Source organism: Pantherophis guttatus, chromosome 1, assembly GCF_059756535.1.
Source record: "Pantherophis guttatus breed Tessera chromosome 1, ASM5975653v1, whole genome shotgun sequence".
Classification (NCBI taxonomy): domain Eukaryota; kingdom Metazoa; phylum Chordata; class Lepidosauria; order Squamata; family Colubridae; genus Pantherophis; species Pantherophis guttatus.
Window position 1 is genome coordinate 119515797 of NC_142063.1, and position 19396 is coordinate 119535192.

Below are 19396 nucleotides of genomic sequence, written 5' to 3' on the forward strand. Positions count from 1 at the left end.
CGCTCTAAGCCGTTACTATCTCTACTTTTGAAAAGCTGAACCTTTAGCACTGCGCGAGCGTGTGTGTGAGCGTGTGTGTGTGTTGGGGGGGGGGATTTCCTCCTTCACGTGCCGAAGGAGGCGATTCACGTGATTGACTTTACCATCAAGTTGGCATCCGCGAGTCGTTGTTGCCGCTGCCGCCGCCGCTACTACTTCCGGTTGCGGCTGTCAGGAGGACTTGCCGCTCCTCCCTTGCCTCTTTGCTCATCGCTGGCAGAAGCGATGGCGAGCGGAGGCCCGAGCGTGCCAGTCACAGAGGAAGGGGAGGCGGTGACGGTGTCCGCACCCGGGACGGCAGAAGCTGAGGAAGAGGAAGAGGAAGAGCAGGAGGTGTTGGCTCTAGCCGTCCGGCTGAGGCGACGTCTGAGGGGCTGGGAAGCCACCGTGACGGCCGTGCAGCGGCTCTTGGTTTGGGAGAGGCCGCCGCAAAGCCTGGCCGGGGCCGTCGCGCTCGGAGCTGCTTTGTGGTGAGCCGGAGGGAAGAGACGGCGGCGCAAAGCAAAGCGCGGCTCTCACGGGGCAGGCCCCGGAGGGGAAGGCGAGCGGACCTGGAGAGAAGTTTTTTTTTTTAGGACTCTTGAGCCGGAGTCCCTGGCCCTGCTGTGGCTACGGAGGCTGCTGGAAGAGGGTTGCAAAAAAAGGGGGGGGCAGGCAGGCCTTTCACTGGAGCCCGAAATACTTGCAGAGGCTGAGAAGGGATTGATTCGTGGCGATGGAAACAATGCCTAACCATAGCCATAAATTACTGTATAAAGCTTTCCCTGAAAGCGCTGTGTGAGATCTCAGATCTTAAGCTCGCTTTTGGGTCTTGTAGTCGTCCTCCCCTCCCATTTTCCTTCATAAGGACTTCAAGGAGCCGCGCATAGGCGCACAAAAACATCTGGAGGAAGATTGGGCTGAGAAAACCACTGACTCAAGTCACCCAATTAGGTTTCCTGAATAAATAGAAAGTGGGATTTGGTTGCTCCTTTGACCTAGGTTAAATTACAGCATGCTAAAAGCATATGGGTGTTCTCATGCGCAGCCTTCTTAAAGGATGATTTCTCACTGATGGATTCCCATTAATCTTACCAATCAGCTGTCCATATTCTTTTGGCTGTCTTGGAAAAGAGTTGGAGGAAATGAGAGATTTGGTCTACATTGTGTTAGATGGGCGTATGTGGGAACTATTAGATGGTGAATTTAGGGCTAAACAAAAGGTTCCATAGCCTTCAATTAGAAAACAGGTCATTAGTGTAGAGATGTAGGAGTGGGAGCTATCCCAAATTCTCACAACAGCTTTGTGTGGTAAATTAAACTCCACAGTATTGATGGTGGCCAGTGCTAGATAGTACAATACAGGCTAGTATCCAGGTTTCTCTCGGATCAAGTGCAGTGCTTAGAAACATGTTTTCTAATGCAGATTGTAAATTATTTATATATTCCTGAATACTGCAGCACGATATGATGGCTGTGTTGAAATAAGGATAATTTGATAATCTGATCTGCAGAAATAAAATAATGAATTTTGTTTATTGTCAAGAGGCTGGTGAGTGAATGGTGATATAAACTGATTGAAATAAACAAATCTGATGTTTTAACTAAGGTAAATTACTTTTTCTTGAAGGGGTATGTCTGCAGGAACATCCTGCCTGCTACCAGGATATTTCTCTCAATGCCTCAGTTTATTGAATTAGGTATATAGAACATGGGGTGATCCGAGCCACAAATTGCAATCAGTTTAGTAAGAGTAGAATTTTTTTCTAATATATGAGCAGTGAGAAGGATGGCATGATATTAAGTTATAAATATCAAATTATACTGTTAATTGATAATTTGTAGAGATCACATGGTTGAATCACAGATAGACCTTTTGTGTTATTTGATGCCTGTATTCTTGATTTTACATTCTGGAAGTTTGTAGATTTCTTTTATATACTCCATAATGTTTGCTGTTGCAATATATTGATTCTTAACAACATAATTACACACCACTTTTTTCCAATTTCCAAAAGAAATGTTTTCTAGCATATTGGATTTATTTTTCTAAGCAGTGAAACAGAAAACATGCATATTCTTATTTGATATTTATATCTAAGCATTCTCTGCCATGCTGTAATGAATCCCCTCATACAGAGAGTAGCTAGATAAGTCTAAAAGAATGAGATTTAAATGATAAAAATGGATAGTTGTAGATAGAGTGCTGTAAAATTGTTTTGCGAGATCTATCAGTGATATAAGAGTCTTGAAAGTGTGTGATGCAAATTGTAAATCTCAAATATTTTGGTTTTACTTAAACAAAATTAGGCTTCACACTGTTTTTGGTTGCCTATATATAGAGATTCAGTACAGTGCCTTGGGTTAAAAATATAGTTCAAAGAGTGTTTGCATTTCAAAATTAATGACTCACCTACCTGATGAATCGTCAGGTATTTTATTTGTCTAAAGTATGCCAGTATTATCTATTTCGCCTTTGGGTAGCTCACCAGAGAGGTTGAAATCTTTCTAGTTTTGCCCTTAGGTACTAATGTAAATGCCAGGCTCTAATTTTTAGCAATTGAAGTTTAGGGAGTGCCACTGAGTGATGCCACACAAAACAATCCTGTGTTGTTCTTGGTCAGGTAAATACCACTAATCTTACTTCCAGTAGAAGCACAAAGTAAAAAAGTACTATGTGAACCTAAGAAGATTATGCATTGGGTTATCTATTCCGGAGTTCTTGATCTAAATGAGTGCAGTCATAGTTCAACATGCAGAATTTAATATTTGTTATCTGTGGCTTTAAGTAATTTTTGTTCTTCATTACTCAGTGGGTAAATGGATTTTTTTCTATTTGTAAGTATTGCCAGCAGTTCTAGGATTGACTTGTGATAAACAAGAGCTGTTACTAGCAGTTACAGATAACTGGAGATTTGCCCAGGACTGTTTCTCATTAGATTGTGTATTCACTGCATACGATCCACATGGTTTGTAGTATACATCTTGGAACTGATTGCTTAGTCACTCCTGGCAGCGCGTACTAGGTTGTAAGCCCAAGAAGCTTTTGCTTACCCTCTGCCAGTTGAGATTTTGTCAAGCCTATAATTGCTGAGAATTGTTATGCTAGCACATTCCTTCCTTTCTAGCTATGTGGCTTCTGCACAGACAGCAACATTTAACAAGGCTGAATAGTAGAGTCCAGCAACTGCTGGAAAAAAACCAAAACAAAACATCCTGTTTACTCTTAGAGACAATGAGCTGACTCTCAGCAAAGCATATTCATGGATTGGAGCCATGCAGGGATTGGAATTGTATTTCCAGTGGCTGCTGTTATGAAGACTTGAATTAAAAATAGCCAGAGAATTTTGTTGCTATTCTGTGTAATAATATTGTAGATACTCTCTATTACATGGGTATCAAACTTGTGGCATCACGTTGCTGTCATGTGACGTTTCATGACATTTTTTTCCCTTCATGGAACTGGAGTGGTGTGGCCTGAGTGTGACGCATCTGGCCCATGGGCCACCAGTTGATACCCCTGTTCAACGACGATGAAAGAATTTACGTGGCTCTACCAGAAAAATAGTCATTATTGCATTTTTAGAAGCCAGTCATGTTAGGCTTAAAATAGTTCAGATTCCTAGGTAATGTCTGCATAATCATTATAAATGTGTAGGTGCCTGTAATTTAACTACATTTTTCAGAATATATGTTTCCATGATGTACACACTTGTATTATAGGGGATAATAATAAAAATCTGATAAAAATTGAAAATCTGTATAAATGCAAATTTAAAAATCCTGAGTAAGTCGGACATCTATCTTAGACTTAAAGTCATAGACTTGCTTTTGACTCTGAAGCTATTTTTTTTTCAATTTTCTTTTATAATGAGAAAACAAATTTTCCAGGATTATTAAGATGGAATATAGATGTTGCTCTATTAAAAAGATACCTCATACTGATAAAACAGTAGAAAGTAATTGGAGTTGTTCTCATGTATAAAAAGGATGATTTTAAAAAAAATTAATATAACTGCAACTATTGTATAATTTTTTTGATCATGACTGCATTTACTGCGCACTTAAACCCTTTCAACTCCTGTGAATGTTTTTGATTGGTCTTACATTTCTTTCCCAAAAGATATGTTCAAGTATCTGCAAATGTAATACTCAGCAACACTTCAATACTGGGAACTACACATCTCTCTGCCTTGTCTCATCCTTAACCATGTAGCAGAAAATGAGACAGCTGCCTGCATTTTGTGAGGGAATTTGAGGAGCAATCTATTTAGCAATCTGTCTATGGAGATTCTCAGTCATCCAGGTCATGGTTGTCCCAAGGTGCTTTGTTTTCCAAGAGGCAACTGGACTTTCTGGTGCCTCTTGAAAAAAAAGCACCTTTGGGACAACCATGATCTGGATGACTGAGAATCTTCGTAGACATTTAGCTATGCACTTTGGGATAAACCCCCTTCAAATGGTACGGGAGTATGAACGGATTTCCAGAAAAATTGCAGACTACAGAAACCATTTGCACTTCAGTTTGAGATGCAGACACCACAAACTCATCCCCAACAGCCTGCACCTGTGTTCAACAGTGAAGTGAAGAGAAGCTTTAGCACAGCTCCAACTTCTCAATGAAAACCAGAAAGTCCAATTGCCTTGGGGGGGGGGGAGGGGAAGCACTTTGAGATATTTAGTCAAGACAAGTGCTGATGATGTTATCTAGTTAGAGTAATGAAATGTCTGTAAGGAAACAAGCAAGCTCAGAGAGCACCAAGGACCCCTCATTTCAATCCTGAACTACAAATATTCTCCTTTATTGGTATTTAGCAATCTATTTGTGCTTATGGCAAGAGCACTCTGAAAAAAATCAATGTGGGTAAAGAAAGATTGGACCTTAGCACTGTTGCCATTACTGAGCCTTAGGCCAGGAACAGGCAATATGCTTGTCTCTTAGAGGCCACAAAAATTCAGCTCAGAGTCATGAAGAACCCTACAGCAGTTTTTCTGCTGACCAGATGACCAACTGGCAATAAACTGCCGGTTTCTTACTGCCCAAAACCCTGGTCAGACAACCAGGATGGCCTTTGGACAGAAACGTTTACCAACCTATAATGATTGGGGAAGGATCAAAAATTGCATGAGAAATTCCATTAATTCTCTTTTTTTCTCCAAATCTTACCCAAGTTGAGGAAGCTACTGCTCCCTTGAAATTCACTGTGGTCCAGAAGAAAGGGAAAGTAATTAATACATGATAATACAACTGAGTCAGGATAAATGGAATCTTTTGTTATATTTTTATCAATACTTTTTATAATGCCTGTCTTTGTGACTTTCCAGGTTGTTTTCCTCCACTTCATTACGTCCCCTGTTCCTCCTTAGTACTGGTTTTATTGGTATTTTGCTGTTGGAGAGATGGAAGCCCCAATTTTTATTGGATTTCTCAGGTAAGTGAACATAGTAAACGCAGTAGAAGTTAAGACTTTTGCAAATATAGTCCATTACTTTTGGTTCTAATTCTGTTATTTCCTACTAGTGAAATTTAGGCTGGTTTTTTTCCCTTAAGAACTTTATGTAGCAAACAAGGGTGTTTCAGATCTATGAACTGGTGCTAAACACTATTTGACAGTGGGAATTGCTGACTCACGGGCATATCTATTTATGAGGTCATTTGTATTACAATTTGCTTGGATTTTACTTAAACTGAATTAAGGCAATGGTGTATTTCAGTTGGTTTGCACAGTATTGTATTGTCCACTTAGGAAGCCACTGAGAATTAAAGTTTATTTTTCATCTAAAGGTACAGTATTTGATTCTTTGTTTATATGCATCCTTTATCTTTGATTGATTTGTAGAAAATAATGCAGATCTTGTATTATTAGGTCCTAAATATTTGAATACCATGAGCCACAATTACAATTTTATGATAGCTCTGCCCTCATTTTAGCTTTAGCTTTTGAAGACTGGACATTTAGGACAGGTCCTGTATATGTGAAGCAAGTTGTGATGTAGTAATTTATAAATGAAGATGAATATACGTATCCCAGGATAATGCTGCAGGATCCAATCTGGGTTGGTCACCGGGACCAGAGGTTTTGTCTTCTGAGCTTTGTAGTAATTTATTTTATTTTAGATAACTTCTCTGATTCAAAACTACTGTAACTTGTTCAGACTCTTGGATAATTAAAGAGTTATTATAATTGAGAACTATGCAACAGTTTCCTCTTTTCTTTCTGCTCAAAAAATCCTTTTACTTATTTATTCTGTGGAGGTTGTTTATGACCAGCTGTAGAAACTAGGACACTGTAGCTGATCATGAACATCCTGGTTGTTGAGGCACTGGAGGAAGATCACAAGGAAAGACCAACTCCTACATGTTGTAGTATGAGATCTGGGATTTGAAAGTTATTCAGAAAACACTGCAGACATAGTATTTCTCAACAATATGTATGAGATTAAAATAACTACTACAAGAAAGAAACTGTTTGCAAGATGTTAATCTCCATGAGTTTAATAATAATAAATTTAATTAATAGCTCATTAACTGAATGAATGGGTTATACCATTCATAATATTGGTTGAAGGAGTGAATGATAAAAGCAAGGAATTGTCAGATTCCCTATTTTAAGCAATTAGCATTGAATTAATGCTTCATTAATAACCTGATTTTTCTCCCATGTCTCTTGCCCAAAGAAATGCATCTTACCAGCTTAACTTCATATTTTTGGTTGTGACAGCATTTGTAATGTTACAAAATAATGTTCAGGTGTGTTGATTGCCCTAGAGTTTTCATATGACATTCCTATATTCCTATTCGGGTGAGTGGATGCTTGTGGAAACTTGGGCAACCTGTTTTCGTTTTCTTCAAGAAGATGCGTTCCATAGTGTACATTTGTTGTTTTATGATAAAATCCTGGTGTAGTTGAAATTCCAGATGAGATATGGCATTGGTGATTAATTGTTGGTTCTTAAAAAGAGATGATTAAATGATTAGGGGTTTCATGGAGAGAGTATGCGATAATCTTTAGCTGTAGTCCATATAGAGGGTTCTTCACTTTCAGCTCTTAAAGTTTTCATGCAGTTTTCTTGCATTTATTTAGAAAAAAATTGTTTGCTTGCATTTATGCCAGTTTCTTGGTAAGTTTTATATATTTCTACTCCATATAGCTAAATTTGATGCTTTCCTTTGTAGACATTGTAAGAACACATGGTTTACAGTAATACTTGATAGTGACAAAAAAATCAGCAGGAGTCTGAATAACATTTTTATTAAAAAGCATGAGCTTTCAGGAGCTTATACGTTTTCATAAAATGTGTAGGTAAGAAAAGGTGCCAATTTTTGGGATTTTTCGGATTTACTTAAGAATCATTTTGACAGAGCTGCTCTTTGCAGAGGTGCATTAGAATTCTAAAAATTAGATATCTTTTTGGTGAACACTTATTGTTCAAACTGAAATCTACAAGGGGATGCTTCTTTTCTAAGCATCCTACTGCATGCTGTTTATCATGCTGAGCATTTTCTTGAAGCTCTGTAATTCAGAATTTGGCAAAATAGACTTGTTTCTTTTGGACTCATCAGGGAATCCCAATGATCAAATTTATCAAATTATCAATTTTGCACTGGTTTTGAGAATTGATGCTTCTTTTGCATTTTCTAAGCTTCCAAAATAAAATAGGGTGAAACAGATGAAACAGGGCTAATATTACTGAACGGGTTAATTAAGGCTGTACAGGCCTTTTAATCTAGGAAGAGCTAAATAGGCTGATGTAAGCCAGTCATAGTGCCCCAACACACGATGACTAGCTTTCACTCTCTTGCAGGCAGCACAGTATTCAGAATATTCACAGATGTAGTAAATACCCATTGTAATAAGCTGCTGAGTTAACAGTTGTTTTTCATGTGATAGAATAGACTCTGTCTTTCATATGAGCACAGTGACTGTGATTATTGGGTGCCTGTGTTAGGGCTGTTTGCTAAATCTGGCTCACAAACTTCACAAGATTGTTTCCCATTGTTTCAATAAACTGTTCACAGTTTGTACACAACAGAAAAACCCTGATTGCAGTTTGTAGGGACTATATGCAGACCTTAATATTATAAGTAGCAGAACAGCATGACTGAAGCATTGAATACTCAAAACTGATGAAACTTTTCTGGATTCAGTTCTCTGTTGCAAAGAAGCTTATTCACAAACATTTTTACATGGTTGTTAAGACTTAAATGGCTGGACACAACTGAGTTGCTCTTTTGGCAGCTTTACATTGCCATGTTTGACATGCTGTACGCCAAGAAAGTCCCAGTTTCTTCAACAATTCTGCTTAGGTATTTAGTTACCGTAGTTATATTTTTATTATTACTGAACCAGCATTAAAAAGATTTTGGAAAATAAAGATCTCAAAACATGATGTGAAATTAATGGAAAAATATGATTTGAGGTCATAGGTGAAGCATAGCAATTATGTTATACATTTGAATATTGGAACATTTTATAATTTTCATATTTCATGACTTTAACCATAGTAGTCAGAGACACACTTAAAAAAATACAACAAAGAACTTGAATTTCTCCAGTATGGAAGCTTTTGTATAGCCCTCTTTTGTTGAGTGTTTTTGCTAAGATTTATTTATTTGGCTACCACTTATGGAAAAATCCGTGAGAATTCCAGTTCTGCATTTAGTTTTGACCAGATATTCAAGTGTTCAGGAAAGTTCTTCTGAGTGTCAACTACATCACTGTGCTATTTGGGAAATTGCAAAATCTCAATTGAAAATACTGTTGTTGTTGTTGTTGTTGCTGTTGCTGTTGTTAATCTTCAATTTGATTCACAGTCTGGGTCTGGTACAATAATTCAAGTCCTAACCAAGGACCTAAGAACTGTTAAGGTAGCATCTGAGTATATAGAGTAGTTCCGATAGGGTGGTGGGTTTTTTTGCAAAGTCAGGATATTCAGGTCTAGTAAGTTCAAAATTTCCAAGTATCTACGCAGCCTTTGGATGTTGCTCCAAGGGCTCCTATTACTATTGGAACAACCATTGATTTATTCCTCCATAATTATTTAACTTCAATTTGCAAATTATTATTATTAAGTTTATATGATACCTGACTTCCAGTGCCTAATTTAGTCCATGAAATATTGTTAGTATATCTTAAATGGTTAGTAAATAGTTATTAGTATACGTTAATATAGTACCACAGTATTTGGGTAACTTCCAAAGTGTGGGTCTTGCTTTTCCTTAGTCCTTGTGACACCTACAGTTATAAAGCTAAGCTCTTTAGCTCTGTGTATACTGGATGATTGCTAAAGACCAATTTGTTGAAGAAAGAAACAACTACATGCTTATAGAACCTGAACTTCTATGTTTCATTTCTCAGTTAATGTTTTAACCCCCCTCCACTTTTTTTTTTTAAATCCTGCAGTACAACCCATAGAAGAACCTGGGGGAGACAGGTAGGCATGCTCTTAATATTCTGGGGAAGATCTTTACTTCTGTCATTTTTCCATGCTCTTGTCTGCCATTTAACTTCATATAGCTTAGTATTTTGATTTGTGATATTGTTTGAAAAGTCCCTTCTAGAATATATTCTTTAATCTAGTTATTTGATCTTATTTTGTAGGATTGGAAACCAAAATACAAACATTTAATTATTACTTTATCATTGTCATATAAAAATTATTCATCTGGGTGGATGTCCCTTCTGAAAATATTTTTATATTGGTTTAAAAGCCAAGCCCTTTCAAACAAAGTTTGATGTTTTTAATTGGACCTTGGTTAGCTTCAGTATCTTTTTGTGTAAATTATTGTATTAAATACAATATTGGGGGTCATTTTGAAGACTTTGTTTACTAATATGTAGTTTTTATTTCAGTGACCATGAGATGACAGGAGCACAACCTCACCTGCTCAGTATTTCAGAACTCTGTCGTTGCTTGGCTGAGAGCTGGATTACCTTTAGGCTATACCAGCAGGAACTTCTGCAGTATAAGAAGCAAAACCCTGCCAAGGTAAGTACGGAACAGGGCCTTTCAAGTAAGAAGCCAAAGCGTAGTTATTGTTGTGCTAGGGAAAGTTGTCCCATGTTTGCCTTCAGAAGAAGGCATTAGAATGCATTGTTTCTGGGAGTTAGAACTTCATACCTAGACATTTTTCTGCAGGGATGTTAAAATAGCTATATTTGGACATGGTCATCCTGGTGTACAAACAGTGATTTAAGCAGTGAGTTTAAAGCATTGCTCAATGTATGTGGAAACAAAAAAACTGTAATAGATGTTTTATTACTTCACTTCAGTTGAAATACAGGTAACACAAGTTATTTCCCAACAATTGTCCTTGGACAAGCATCTTTTGATTGACCTATATATATTGGTATTTCTATACAAAAAGGCGGCAACTGTGTGTTTCCTTTTGCTGTGTTTTCTAATCCAAAACATATACTGGGATAGTAGTGTGAAATGATCATTCAGACAACATACCTGGCCCTAGGAAAAAAGAAGAGGAAATGTGGGCATAAATTATAAGCAATGTTATGTTTTAAAATAGCATCTCAGCCTTTTTAAATAAACTGGACCACTCACAACATTTTTTGAATTAACTTGTTGCTTAACAAAGCTGTTCTTAAGACTTTTGTAGAATTTTTGTTCATAATATAATTTCTAAGCAATTCCTGTTTTTTATTGTTATACTTATTAATTTAGGGTTTAATAACTTTTGTGCATTTGTGGTTAGTTTGCATATTACTTCTTTTGATGCAGCCTTCTCTGTGGATTAATTATGACTTGTCCTAATTAAGCATCTTAATTAGTATCTACAAGAAGGACAGTGACCAATATGTTTCAAGCATGCAGCTTGCTGTTCTTGATTTTTTTCCTTCTGTTCAGAAGCTAAATATTAGCTAGCTGTTCTTATGAAGATCAGTCTTAGAGTACATAAAACAGATTTGTAGATGATTGCAAGCAACATTAAAGAATGAAAGGCCACTGTAATTTGGGAGGCGCTGTAAATCTGTTACAAAGAAGGCTACGTATATTAGCTATTCTGAGAGTGTTTCTTTTTTCTAAACATTATTTTTGTTCCTCTTACTTCTGTTTGCCCAGTTCTGTGCCAGAATCTGCTCAGGATGCTTGATTCTAGCAATTGTAGGACACTATGTTCCGGGTATCATGATCTCCTACATTGCCTGTGAGTATGTTTGCATCCTTTGCATCCCTTTTAAAACTAAAGACACAATTTTACTAACAAATATTGCAAGCTTCTAGGCACCTTTTAGGCATTACACAGGCATGTTCAGCAAACCAATTTAAAAGAAAATACAGCAAAATTTTCAAATGGTATTGTACAACTCTATCTCTAAAGCCAGTAGTAGAGCTATCAAATTGTGATATCTATTTCCTCTGCGAGTTTCATGAGGAAATAAAGCTTGGGGATAAGTGCAATCATGTTTTTAGTGTGTGGGAAGCTAATGCAAGTACCTGCCAAAATTATTTTTGCAGTTCATTCAATTCCAGCTCTGGAATCTAAGGTTTGTTTTTTTCTGTTCATGCATTATTAACAACATTGATCCTGATCTTATGGTCTTCAGCTAGAGCAGGGATGTAAAATTTGATTTCATTGAGGGCCGCCTCGGGGGCCGAGGGAGCCGTGGCCGGGGTGGGTATGGACAGCTCGATGTCACTCGTGTTGGCGGCACCTGTGGTGGCCCAAGCGTTCTGCCAGCGAAAACAGGCTCCTGGGCTCCATTTTTGGCTGCAACGGCCTCCTGCAACTCTCTGCCAGGGAAAATGGAGCATGCGAGCTCCGTTTTCGCTGGCAGAAGCATCATGGGCCACTCCATTGCTGTTTCCAGGGTGGCCCTGCGGGCCAGATCTAAGTACCCCATGGGCCAGATCCGGCCCACGGGCCTTGAGTTTGACACCCCTGAGCTAGGAGATTGAGTGCTGAATTTGTACAATTCTGGTACTATGTCAGGCACTGGGAGAATTACTGAACATAAGAAGCAGTGAGAGGGACTGGCAAATTGATGGTCCTAGAGAAGATATTAACTGCCTTAGCATCAGAGAATATATATGCTTTTAACATATCTCTGAGTTTTATCCATATTTCCAGTACTTAGTATTCTGCTGTGGCCGCTGGTAGTTTACCATGAACTCATTCAAAGAATGTATACCCGTTTGGAGCCCATCCTAATGAAACTGGACTACAGTATGAAGGTGGAGACTCTGCATCTTAAACATGAAAAGAAAAGTAAGACAACTGCTGCTTACTACTTAAAATACAAGTCAAAAATTACTAAAGAAAGGCTGGACTGACTGGCTTCTCCAGTTGGAACAGGGTCTAGAAAGCCTGTAGAAAATGTATGGATGTCAGTTTGCAAAAATTGGGACAAGGAGTGCGAAGAAGCACACACTGTAAAAAAACAACACTTTTTATAAAACAGTATTTTCCTGGCCCTTTTTCTGTAGGACTAACTCACAGAAGCCATGGCCAATATTTATTTTGTTTTACTCTACAGAGCGTCAAGGAAAGATTGAGCCAGAAGCTGGCAGTGAACCAATGGCAGAAACAGAAAGTGAGAGTGAAGCAGAACTGTCTGGCTACTCTCCAGTGGTAAGGGTGAGAGGAAAGAAGCAAAGGGTGAAGCATGATCAGGTGAAAGAACGGGGAGCCTGGAGACCTGACACTGATAAACAGTCTGGAGACACAGTGACTGAGCTGAACTTCACATTGGGAAAAGGGCAGTGGTGGGATTCTACCGGTTTGGACCGGTTCAGGCGAACCGGTAGTTCCGACTATCTGCTAGGAGCGAACCGGTTCGTCCCAACGATCAGATGGGCCCACCCGCCTGCCCGTGTTATTTTCCTACCTTTATCTCCTCAGCTGATATTGCGCGGCAGAGCCGATTGCTGCACAAATCAGCTGTGTTACTCCTCCGAATAAACCCAGAAGTGAAGATTTGTTGAAATTACGTACGCACGCAATCACCGAAGCGGTTGTTAAACCGGGAGGATCCCACCACTGGGAGGGGGTGGTGGTGAGGACAATCATTTGGTTTGCATCATTGAATGCTTCTACCCAGTGGGCCTTTGAGGTCTTCAAGCATGATTGCTTCCTGTTTAGAACATCTTTAGGTTTCGTATGATTTGTGTAGAGGCAAAGTAATGCCGGGAAGGAAACCTTTTTTAATCTCAAAGGCCACATTCACTTAGATAAGTCTACTCCACTGGAAGTAGTGTTCTTTTGTATTAGATAGTTGGAGCCCAGCAGGGCTAAGAGCCGAGGTGGCGCAGTGGTTAGAGTGCAGTACTGCAGCTACTTCAGCTGACTGCTAGTTCATCAGATCAGCGAATCATATCTCACCGGCTCAAGGTTGACTCAACCTTCCATCCTTCTGAGGTGGGTAAAATGAGGACCCAGATAATTGGGGGAAATATGCTATTTAGTATACTGTCTTTGGTGTAAGCCATCCAGAGTCCTCGGAGAGTGGGTGGCATAGAAATACGAATAATAAATAAATAAATAAATTTTAAGGAACTTTTTTTTTTTTTAAAAAAAAATCTTATACTCACATAAGTATATTCATGTGTCCCTCAACTCGGTAATAAATTTATATTTTATTTTTTTTAAAAAAAATTCACATTTTTTTCACAAATTTCAACACATTTTTACTTATTTTTGAACAATAATCATGTCATAGCCTCCTCTGAAAGAGGAGGCGAAATGTTTCAGACCAATCTTTTCCTGAGATTCTGACAGCTGACAGCTGGCAGATTCTTCGTGTTTTTGAATGTAATAATATAAATTCTATCAATGTTGACTGTTTGCAACACCTTTCCTTTAGGTTCATAGGTAGTAAGGTCCTCATAATTTTTAAATTATGAACTACTTTTCCCAATGTGGCAGTTTGTTAAACAATCAGAAGGAGCATTCTAGCAATCCATATGGATATCTTTGCTACCTCGCTATTTGGACTTGCTGCTGCTCCAGATTGTAGTTTCACTTGTTGTATTCATCATAATTTGTTGAAGGAGTATGCAGCATCTAGGATAAGCATTGATCTGATAGGGGACATGGCTGGGTTGGCATTCAAGATACATTCTCTCTCTTGAGTTTTTAACTGAGCAAGTCCAGCCTTGCAATGCAATCTTAATGTTATCTCTATTGCAGGTAGATGTGAAGAAGACAGCTCTGGCATTAGCAATCACAGATTCTGAACTCTCTGATGAGGAGGCATCTATCCTAGAAAGTGGAGGATTCACGGTCTCCAGAGCTACAACACCACAACTGACAGATGTGTCTGAAGGTGGTACATTCTTTCTCCCCGTACCAAGTTTCATATTTCAGCTTGGAGCTGTTGAATGATACAATACAGATTCTATATTGCTTTGTGGCAGAACTAAGAATTCATGAGAAAAATGAAGCAAGAACTGGAAAGAATCACATAATTCTGAATGTTTCTGGCTTCATGTAGATTGTAGTGTCTTTTCCATGTTAATTTTCTAACTGTTCAATTAATTTGGAAGTAATTAGTAATTCCCCTATCTTCGTTACTGACGCTACAAAAATTAGCCCAGTTATATTACAGAATTATAAACAAAACTTCATTGGCTTCATTGAATTGGTTTTCACTACTTTTGCATTCTTTTTTCTTCACCTCTACTCTGTTAACAAAATGGCACCAAAGATGATTATCTACAGCAACCACACCGGCCTAGATCATAGCCTGTCCTTTAACTCTTCCTGAAAAGAGTTGTAGAAGAGGTTTTTGTCTGCCATTTCAGACCTGAAAAGAAGGAAGGAATTTCAATGGGGAATTCTCTTCCTTATAGATAAAACCAAAGCAGGAGTAATATGTTATAATATTAAATTCCCATTCATTGTTTGGGGTGGAGTGTGTGTATGGATCAAGTTCAAGTTTTGAATTAAACCTGCTTTGACAAGACTCAGAAATGGACTTTTGGAAATGCAAAGCTCTATGCTACGACTGGTCAATATAATTATGAGTTCTTTATAAACTGATTGAAATTTTATCATGTGTATTTACCAGTGGCACTTTATCCTTATAACAAGATATAATAAAGAAGAGCATTAGTAAGCATGCCTGTCTGGATTGTGACTTTTAGATTTGAACTAGCAGTACAGCTCTTGGCTTATAGAACTTCAGGCAGAGAAGCTGGCAAAACATTGTAATGCCACTCAGAAGGGGAGAAAAGGAACAAAAGCCAGGCAAGCGTGTTCAGAAATTTGTATAGTAAACAAGAGTCAAACCCATAGTTGAGCTCACAGCCACATTAAAGATTCAGGGCAGGAATCTCTGGAGTGCTGAAAGTTACGTGGTTACTAACTGCCTATCTGCTTTTTTTAGATCTGGACCAGCAGAGCCTCCCCAGTGAGCCTGAAGAATCCTTCTCCAAGGATTTAGCAGAATTCCCTTCTGTGGAAGAGTTCCATTCCAAAGACTTGGGACCATCCAACGAAGATGACAATTTTGGGGTTCCCATTCAAAGTGCACAACAGCTAAACTCTGCTGAAGAGGAAGAGGAGGCGGCGGCGGCGGCAGCAGCAGCGGTAGCTGCCGCCATGAATTCGGACACATCCATTCTGTGCCTGGCATCACCCCTGCATTTTGTAAATACTCATTTCAATGGGAGTGGGCAGGCAATGGTGGGAGGAATCCCTGAATCCCAATCTACCTGTGCACAAGGTCTGGGGCTACACATCGATTCGTTGAGTCAAGAGATTGTCACTACGGCTATCAGTACAGTTGTGCAGAACACCCTGTCAGCTCTGCTCCACTCCTCAGAGGACACTGAAGGGCCTTGCTTCTCTGAGTTCTTGCCTACTGAACCTGAAGAGAGACTCAGTTTCCAGGCACAGCTATCTGAGAATGAGGAGGTGGGAACAGCTCCTCTGCCTGGGAAAGAAGAGGAGGAAGAGGAAGCTGATGATTTTGAGCTGCTTGATCAGAAGGAGCTGGAGCAAATGGATACAGAGCTGGGCCTTTCTGGAGAAACAGAAGCCCCAGGAGCTCCTTCTCAACCTCCGAAAGAACCATCACCCTGATCTCACTGTTCAGTCTTCTGTTTCTGTAGCTGCCAGAAAGGACAAACAGACACATAGAGAAGTTTAGGCCATACTGAAGGACAGATAGACACGTGGCAAAGTCCAAGCAAAGCACCCATATTTGCAGTGTTATGTCTGGAATCGAAAATTGTTGTCCTCCTCCTAGTATTGGCCTCTCCATCAGGCCTCTGTTTCTGCCCATGCTTCTTAGTAATGATGCAGTCTTTGTCTGCTGCTGCAATTTTTCTGTCTTAGTCTGTTTTGTAGTTTTTATTTCGCACATATTTTCTGCTAGATATTCCTGCCACGACTTACTGCTCATCCCCATATATCCAGTAGGAAATAAAGGAGTTTTATTCAGCAGAGAGGGTGTAAATAATTTAAAGAGAACATTGGTCAGTTAATTGAACAGGAAGGAAAAACATTCTTGGAGAAATAGATTTGGGAGGGGGGTTTTTTGACAGAAAGTTGGGGAGTAGAAAGTATGTTTTCATGTAGTGATACCATGTAGAGAATTTTTTTCTGGGAAAATGAAGGTAATTTGGACTTAGCTACCTTGCACAGAAAGCAGGTGCTTCTGCAGTTCCAAGAACCAGTCCTACTCAAATATTTCAAACCTTCAGCCTATTTTCCTCTATACATAAGGTGAATATACACTATGCCCAATGGTTTTCAGGAAGGCATAGCCTGATTTTATTATGAATTACATATCTAGTTGTCTGGAATTTTTTAAAAAATTCACTGGGAAGAACTCAAATTTAGTTGTAGAATCTGGAAGCCTTCCTCTTTCCCTTTCTGCTGCACTTTACAAATATTTTTGCTTGTTGGCAACAACCCTGCCCTAAACCATCCTGGGCAGAATGCATTCTTCTAATGCCCTTAGCCTTGCCTCAGGGAGAGCAGCAGAGCAGCTAGAAAAGACATTATGTGAGACACTAGAAAGAATTCTAGTGTCAAAGGGGAGGAAGGATTTTCGTTTTGCCTATCAACTCCCTTCACTTTTGAAAGACCAAGCATTTCAATTGTAATATTTTTGCTAATTGGAACAGTATGTACATTTCTATTTACAGGAGAAAGAACTGGGCAAGATGGTCTCCCCTCCCGCCCTCCCTCCCAAAAAGTGGTCGATGTCCGTAGGGATGGTTTGTGGAATGTTACAGGAAACACAGTGAAACATAAAATGGCTTATAAGATTGCAAGGGTCAATTTTTTTTACTCTGAAGTAGCAGAGTTACCGCAAAACTACAACTGTTTAGCAGTGGCCTTCTTAATTGAATGGCTCTTGGTTTGTTCCCTCACTTCTGCCCATTTCAGCCAGTTTTCCCATGAATTGTCAGTCTTGGTATTGTTGCTTGTTCTCCAAGGGACTACAAGCCATAGTGCAAAAACAGCATTATGATTTGGTAGTCCTTCTATTGTGTAAAGTATTCAAAATATACAGTATGTCATCCAGCTGTTGGTGGGCTAGGATGAAGAGAAATTGCAAGTTCAATTTACAGATGTGGGCTCCAGATCTGTTGCCAGTTCCATAGGATTTTGCCCTTGAGCTGCGCTTCTAAATTACTGGACTATGGTGCATGAAAGGCATCCGAGGAAATCCAAATGCCTCTGCAATTCCTGCCTCCACACCCAACCTCTCCCCCTACGTTTGACAACTGCTAGGAAAATAACTACTTACTGCCTTCTTTCTCTTTCTCCATTCAGTCTTCTGATAAAAGGTAATGGATTTGTAGATGTCTGCTAGCACAACTGTTTTGTTGGCCAGAGCTGGCCCCTTTTCTGTCCTGTATTGCCTGCCCCTCCCTCAAAAGGAGTGGAGTGGGGTGACTGTGAATAACAGCTTCCTCTTACTGTCTGCACTTTGGAAACAGGCAGCTTTGTGGCACTGAGTGTAAAGCCTGCCCACCCTTTGTGTTGTGCCCTGGCAACAATTTTTCCACCCCTCTCAATGAAAAAGCCCTAACGTTTTCTTTCTGATGCAGAAGGCATGTATTGTGTTGATATTTCTCTCTGGTTCTTTATGCTTTCTTCCTTTCCTTTGGTGGCAGCAATGCCCTGCTGCTCCAGGATAGAGGCTCCTAATGAAGGGCTGGGAAATAGCTATTATCATTGCCCGGGAAAGGTGAAAGGCTCTAAATTGTGTAGCAGTGTTTATTCTATGGCTAAATATTTAAAAAATGAAATGTAGTCTTTTTAATAAAAAAAAGGTTAAAGATTTGAATTTTGGGTGAAAGATTTTTTTTTTCTTAGTCAACTTATCAAGAGTCCCAGTTTGCACATTTTCTACTTCCGTCAATGTGTGCAGGTGTGAACAGTGATTCCTAAGTCAACACTGGAAAGCTATTACAGGTAGTCGTTGAATTACAACCACAATTGAGGCCAACATTTATGTTGCTAAGTGAAACATTTGTTAAGTGAGTTTTGCCCCATTTTACGACTTTTCTTGCCACAGTTGTTAAGTGAATCATTGCATTTGTTAAGTTAGTAACATGACTGTTAAGTGATTCCCCCTTGGTTTTGCTTGTGAGGAAGGTTGCAAAAGCCGATCGCATGACCCCAGGACACTGCAATCGTCATAAATATGAACCAGTCACCAAGCATCTGAATTTTGATCATGTGACCCTGGGGATGCTGTAATGGACATAAATGCAAAAAATGGTCATAAGTCCATAAGTCACTTTTTTCAGTGCTGTTATAATTTTGAACGATCACTAAACAAACTGTTGTAAATTGAAGACTACCTGTACCACACCAAGAGTGATACTCATTTGAATGTACATAACAATTCAGCTAAGGTTGTTACAGACATAAATCCAGATAATTGTGTCTCTTATCAATGAAGGTTGTATCTGATTAACCCTGAGCAGGAGAATAATACTTAGAAAGAATATACGTATAGTTCTTTTTCATACTAAATTCACCAGATAAAGAGATGTATTAAGGACCTCTAAGTGTCTTGAAAGTTACTAAGCTTATAAAAATAATTAACAGGTGCACTGTGCTTTTTTACAATGATAGGAAAAATATAATTCTTGTACCATCCTGAAGATCTTTGGTTTGATTTCCAAGTGTAAAATTATAATTTTCAAATAGGAAAGAGACGTGCATAAGAACATTAAAATTTAGATAGCAGTGTTGAGTTCAAGAAAAGCCGTGCTCTCAGTATCATTTCAATCTGTTCTTTCTTCTATTTAGAAAAATACACTAATAGTCTTTCTAGTCATATTTATAATCCTTCAATACTTAAGGCACAGGACCAAGTGTGCTGTCACTTTTCAAAATCCGAAGTATCTTTTACAGTTTTTTAATGGTACATAGATAAGCAAAAACACCGAA

General features: G+C 38.9%; 1 protein-coding gene across 1 annotated transcript; it reads left to right on the forward strand.

Annotated features, from left to right (window-relative positions):
- The first annotated feature begins 45 nt into the window (after positions 1 to 45).
- On the forward strand, positions 46 to 18281 carry RETREG2 (reticulophagy regulator family member 2). The gene is made up of 9 exons (XM_034433723.2): positions 46 to 509; positions 5344 to 5450; positions 9423 to 9453; positions 9873 to 10008; positions 11098 to 11182; positions 12107 to 12244; positions 12513 to 12607; positions 14165 to 14300; positions 15363 to 18281. Exons 1-9 carry the CDS (start codon positions 265 to 267, stop codon positions 16058 to 16060), a joined length of 1671 nt encoding a protein of 556 aa, XP_034289614.2. The 5' UTR covers positions 46 to 264; the 3' UTR covers positions 16061 to 18281.
- Positions 18282 to 19396: the final 1115 nt, after the last annotated feature.

What these genes read in the sequence shown, in the direction of transcription:
- RETREG2 (XM_034433723.2), top strand. Translation starts at nt 265, where the DNA reads ATGGCGAGCGGAGGCCCGAGCGTGCCAGTCACAGAGGAAGGGGAGGCG. An exon ending in GCGCTCGGAGCTGCTTTGTG is followed by an intron (nt 510 to 5,343) that starts GTGAGCCGGAGG and finishes GTGACTTTCCAG; the next exon opens with GTTGTTTTCCTCCACTTCAT. An exon ending in TGTCTGGCTACTCTCCAGTG is followed by an intron (nt 12,608 to 14,164) that starts GTAAGGGTGAGA and finishes TCTCTATTGCAG; the next exon opens with GTAGATGTGAAGAAGACAGC.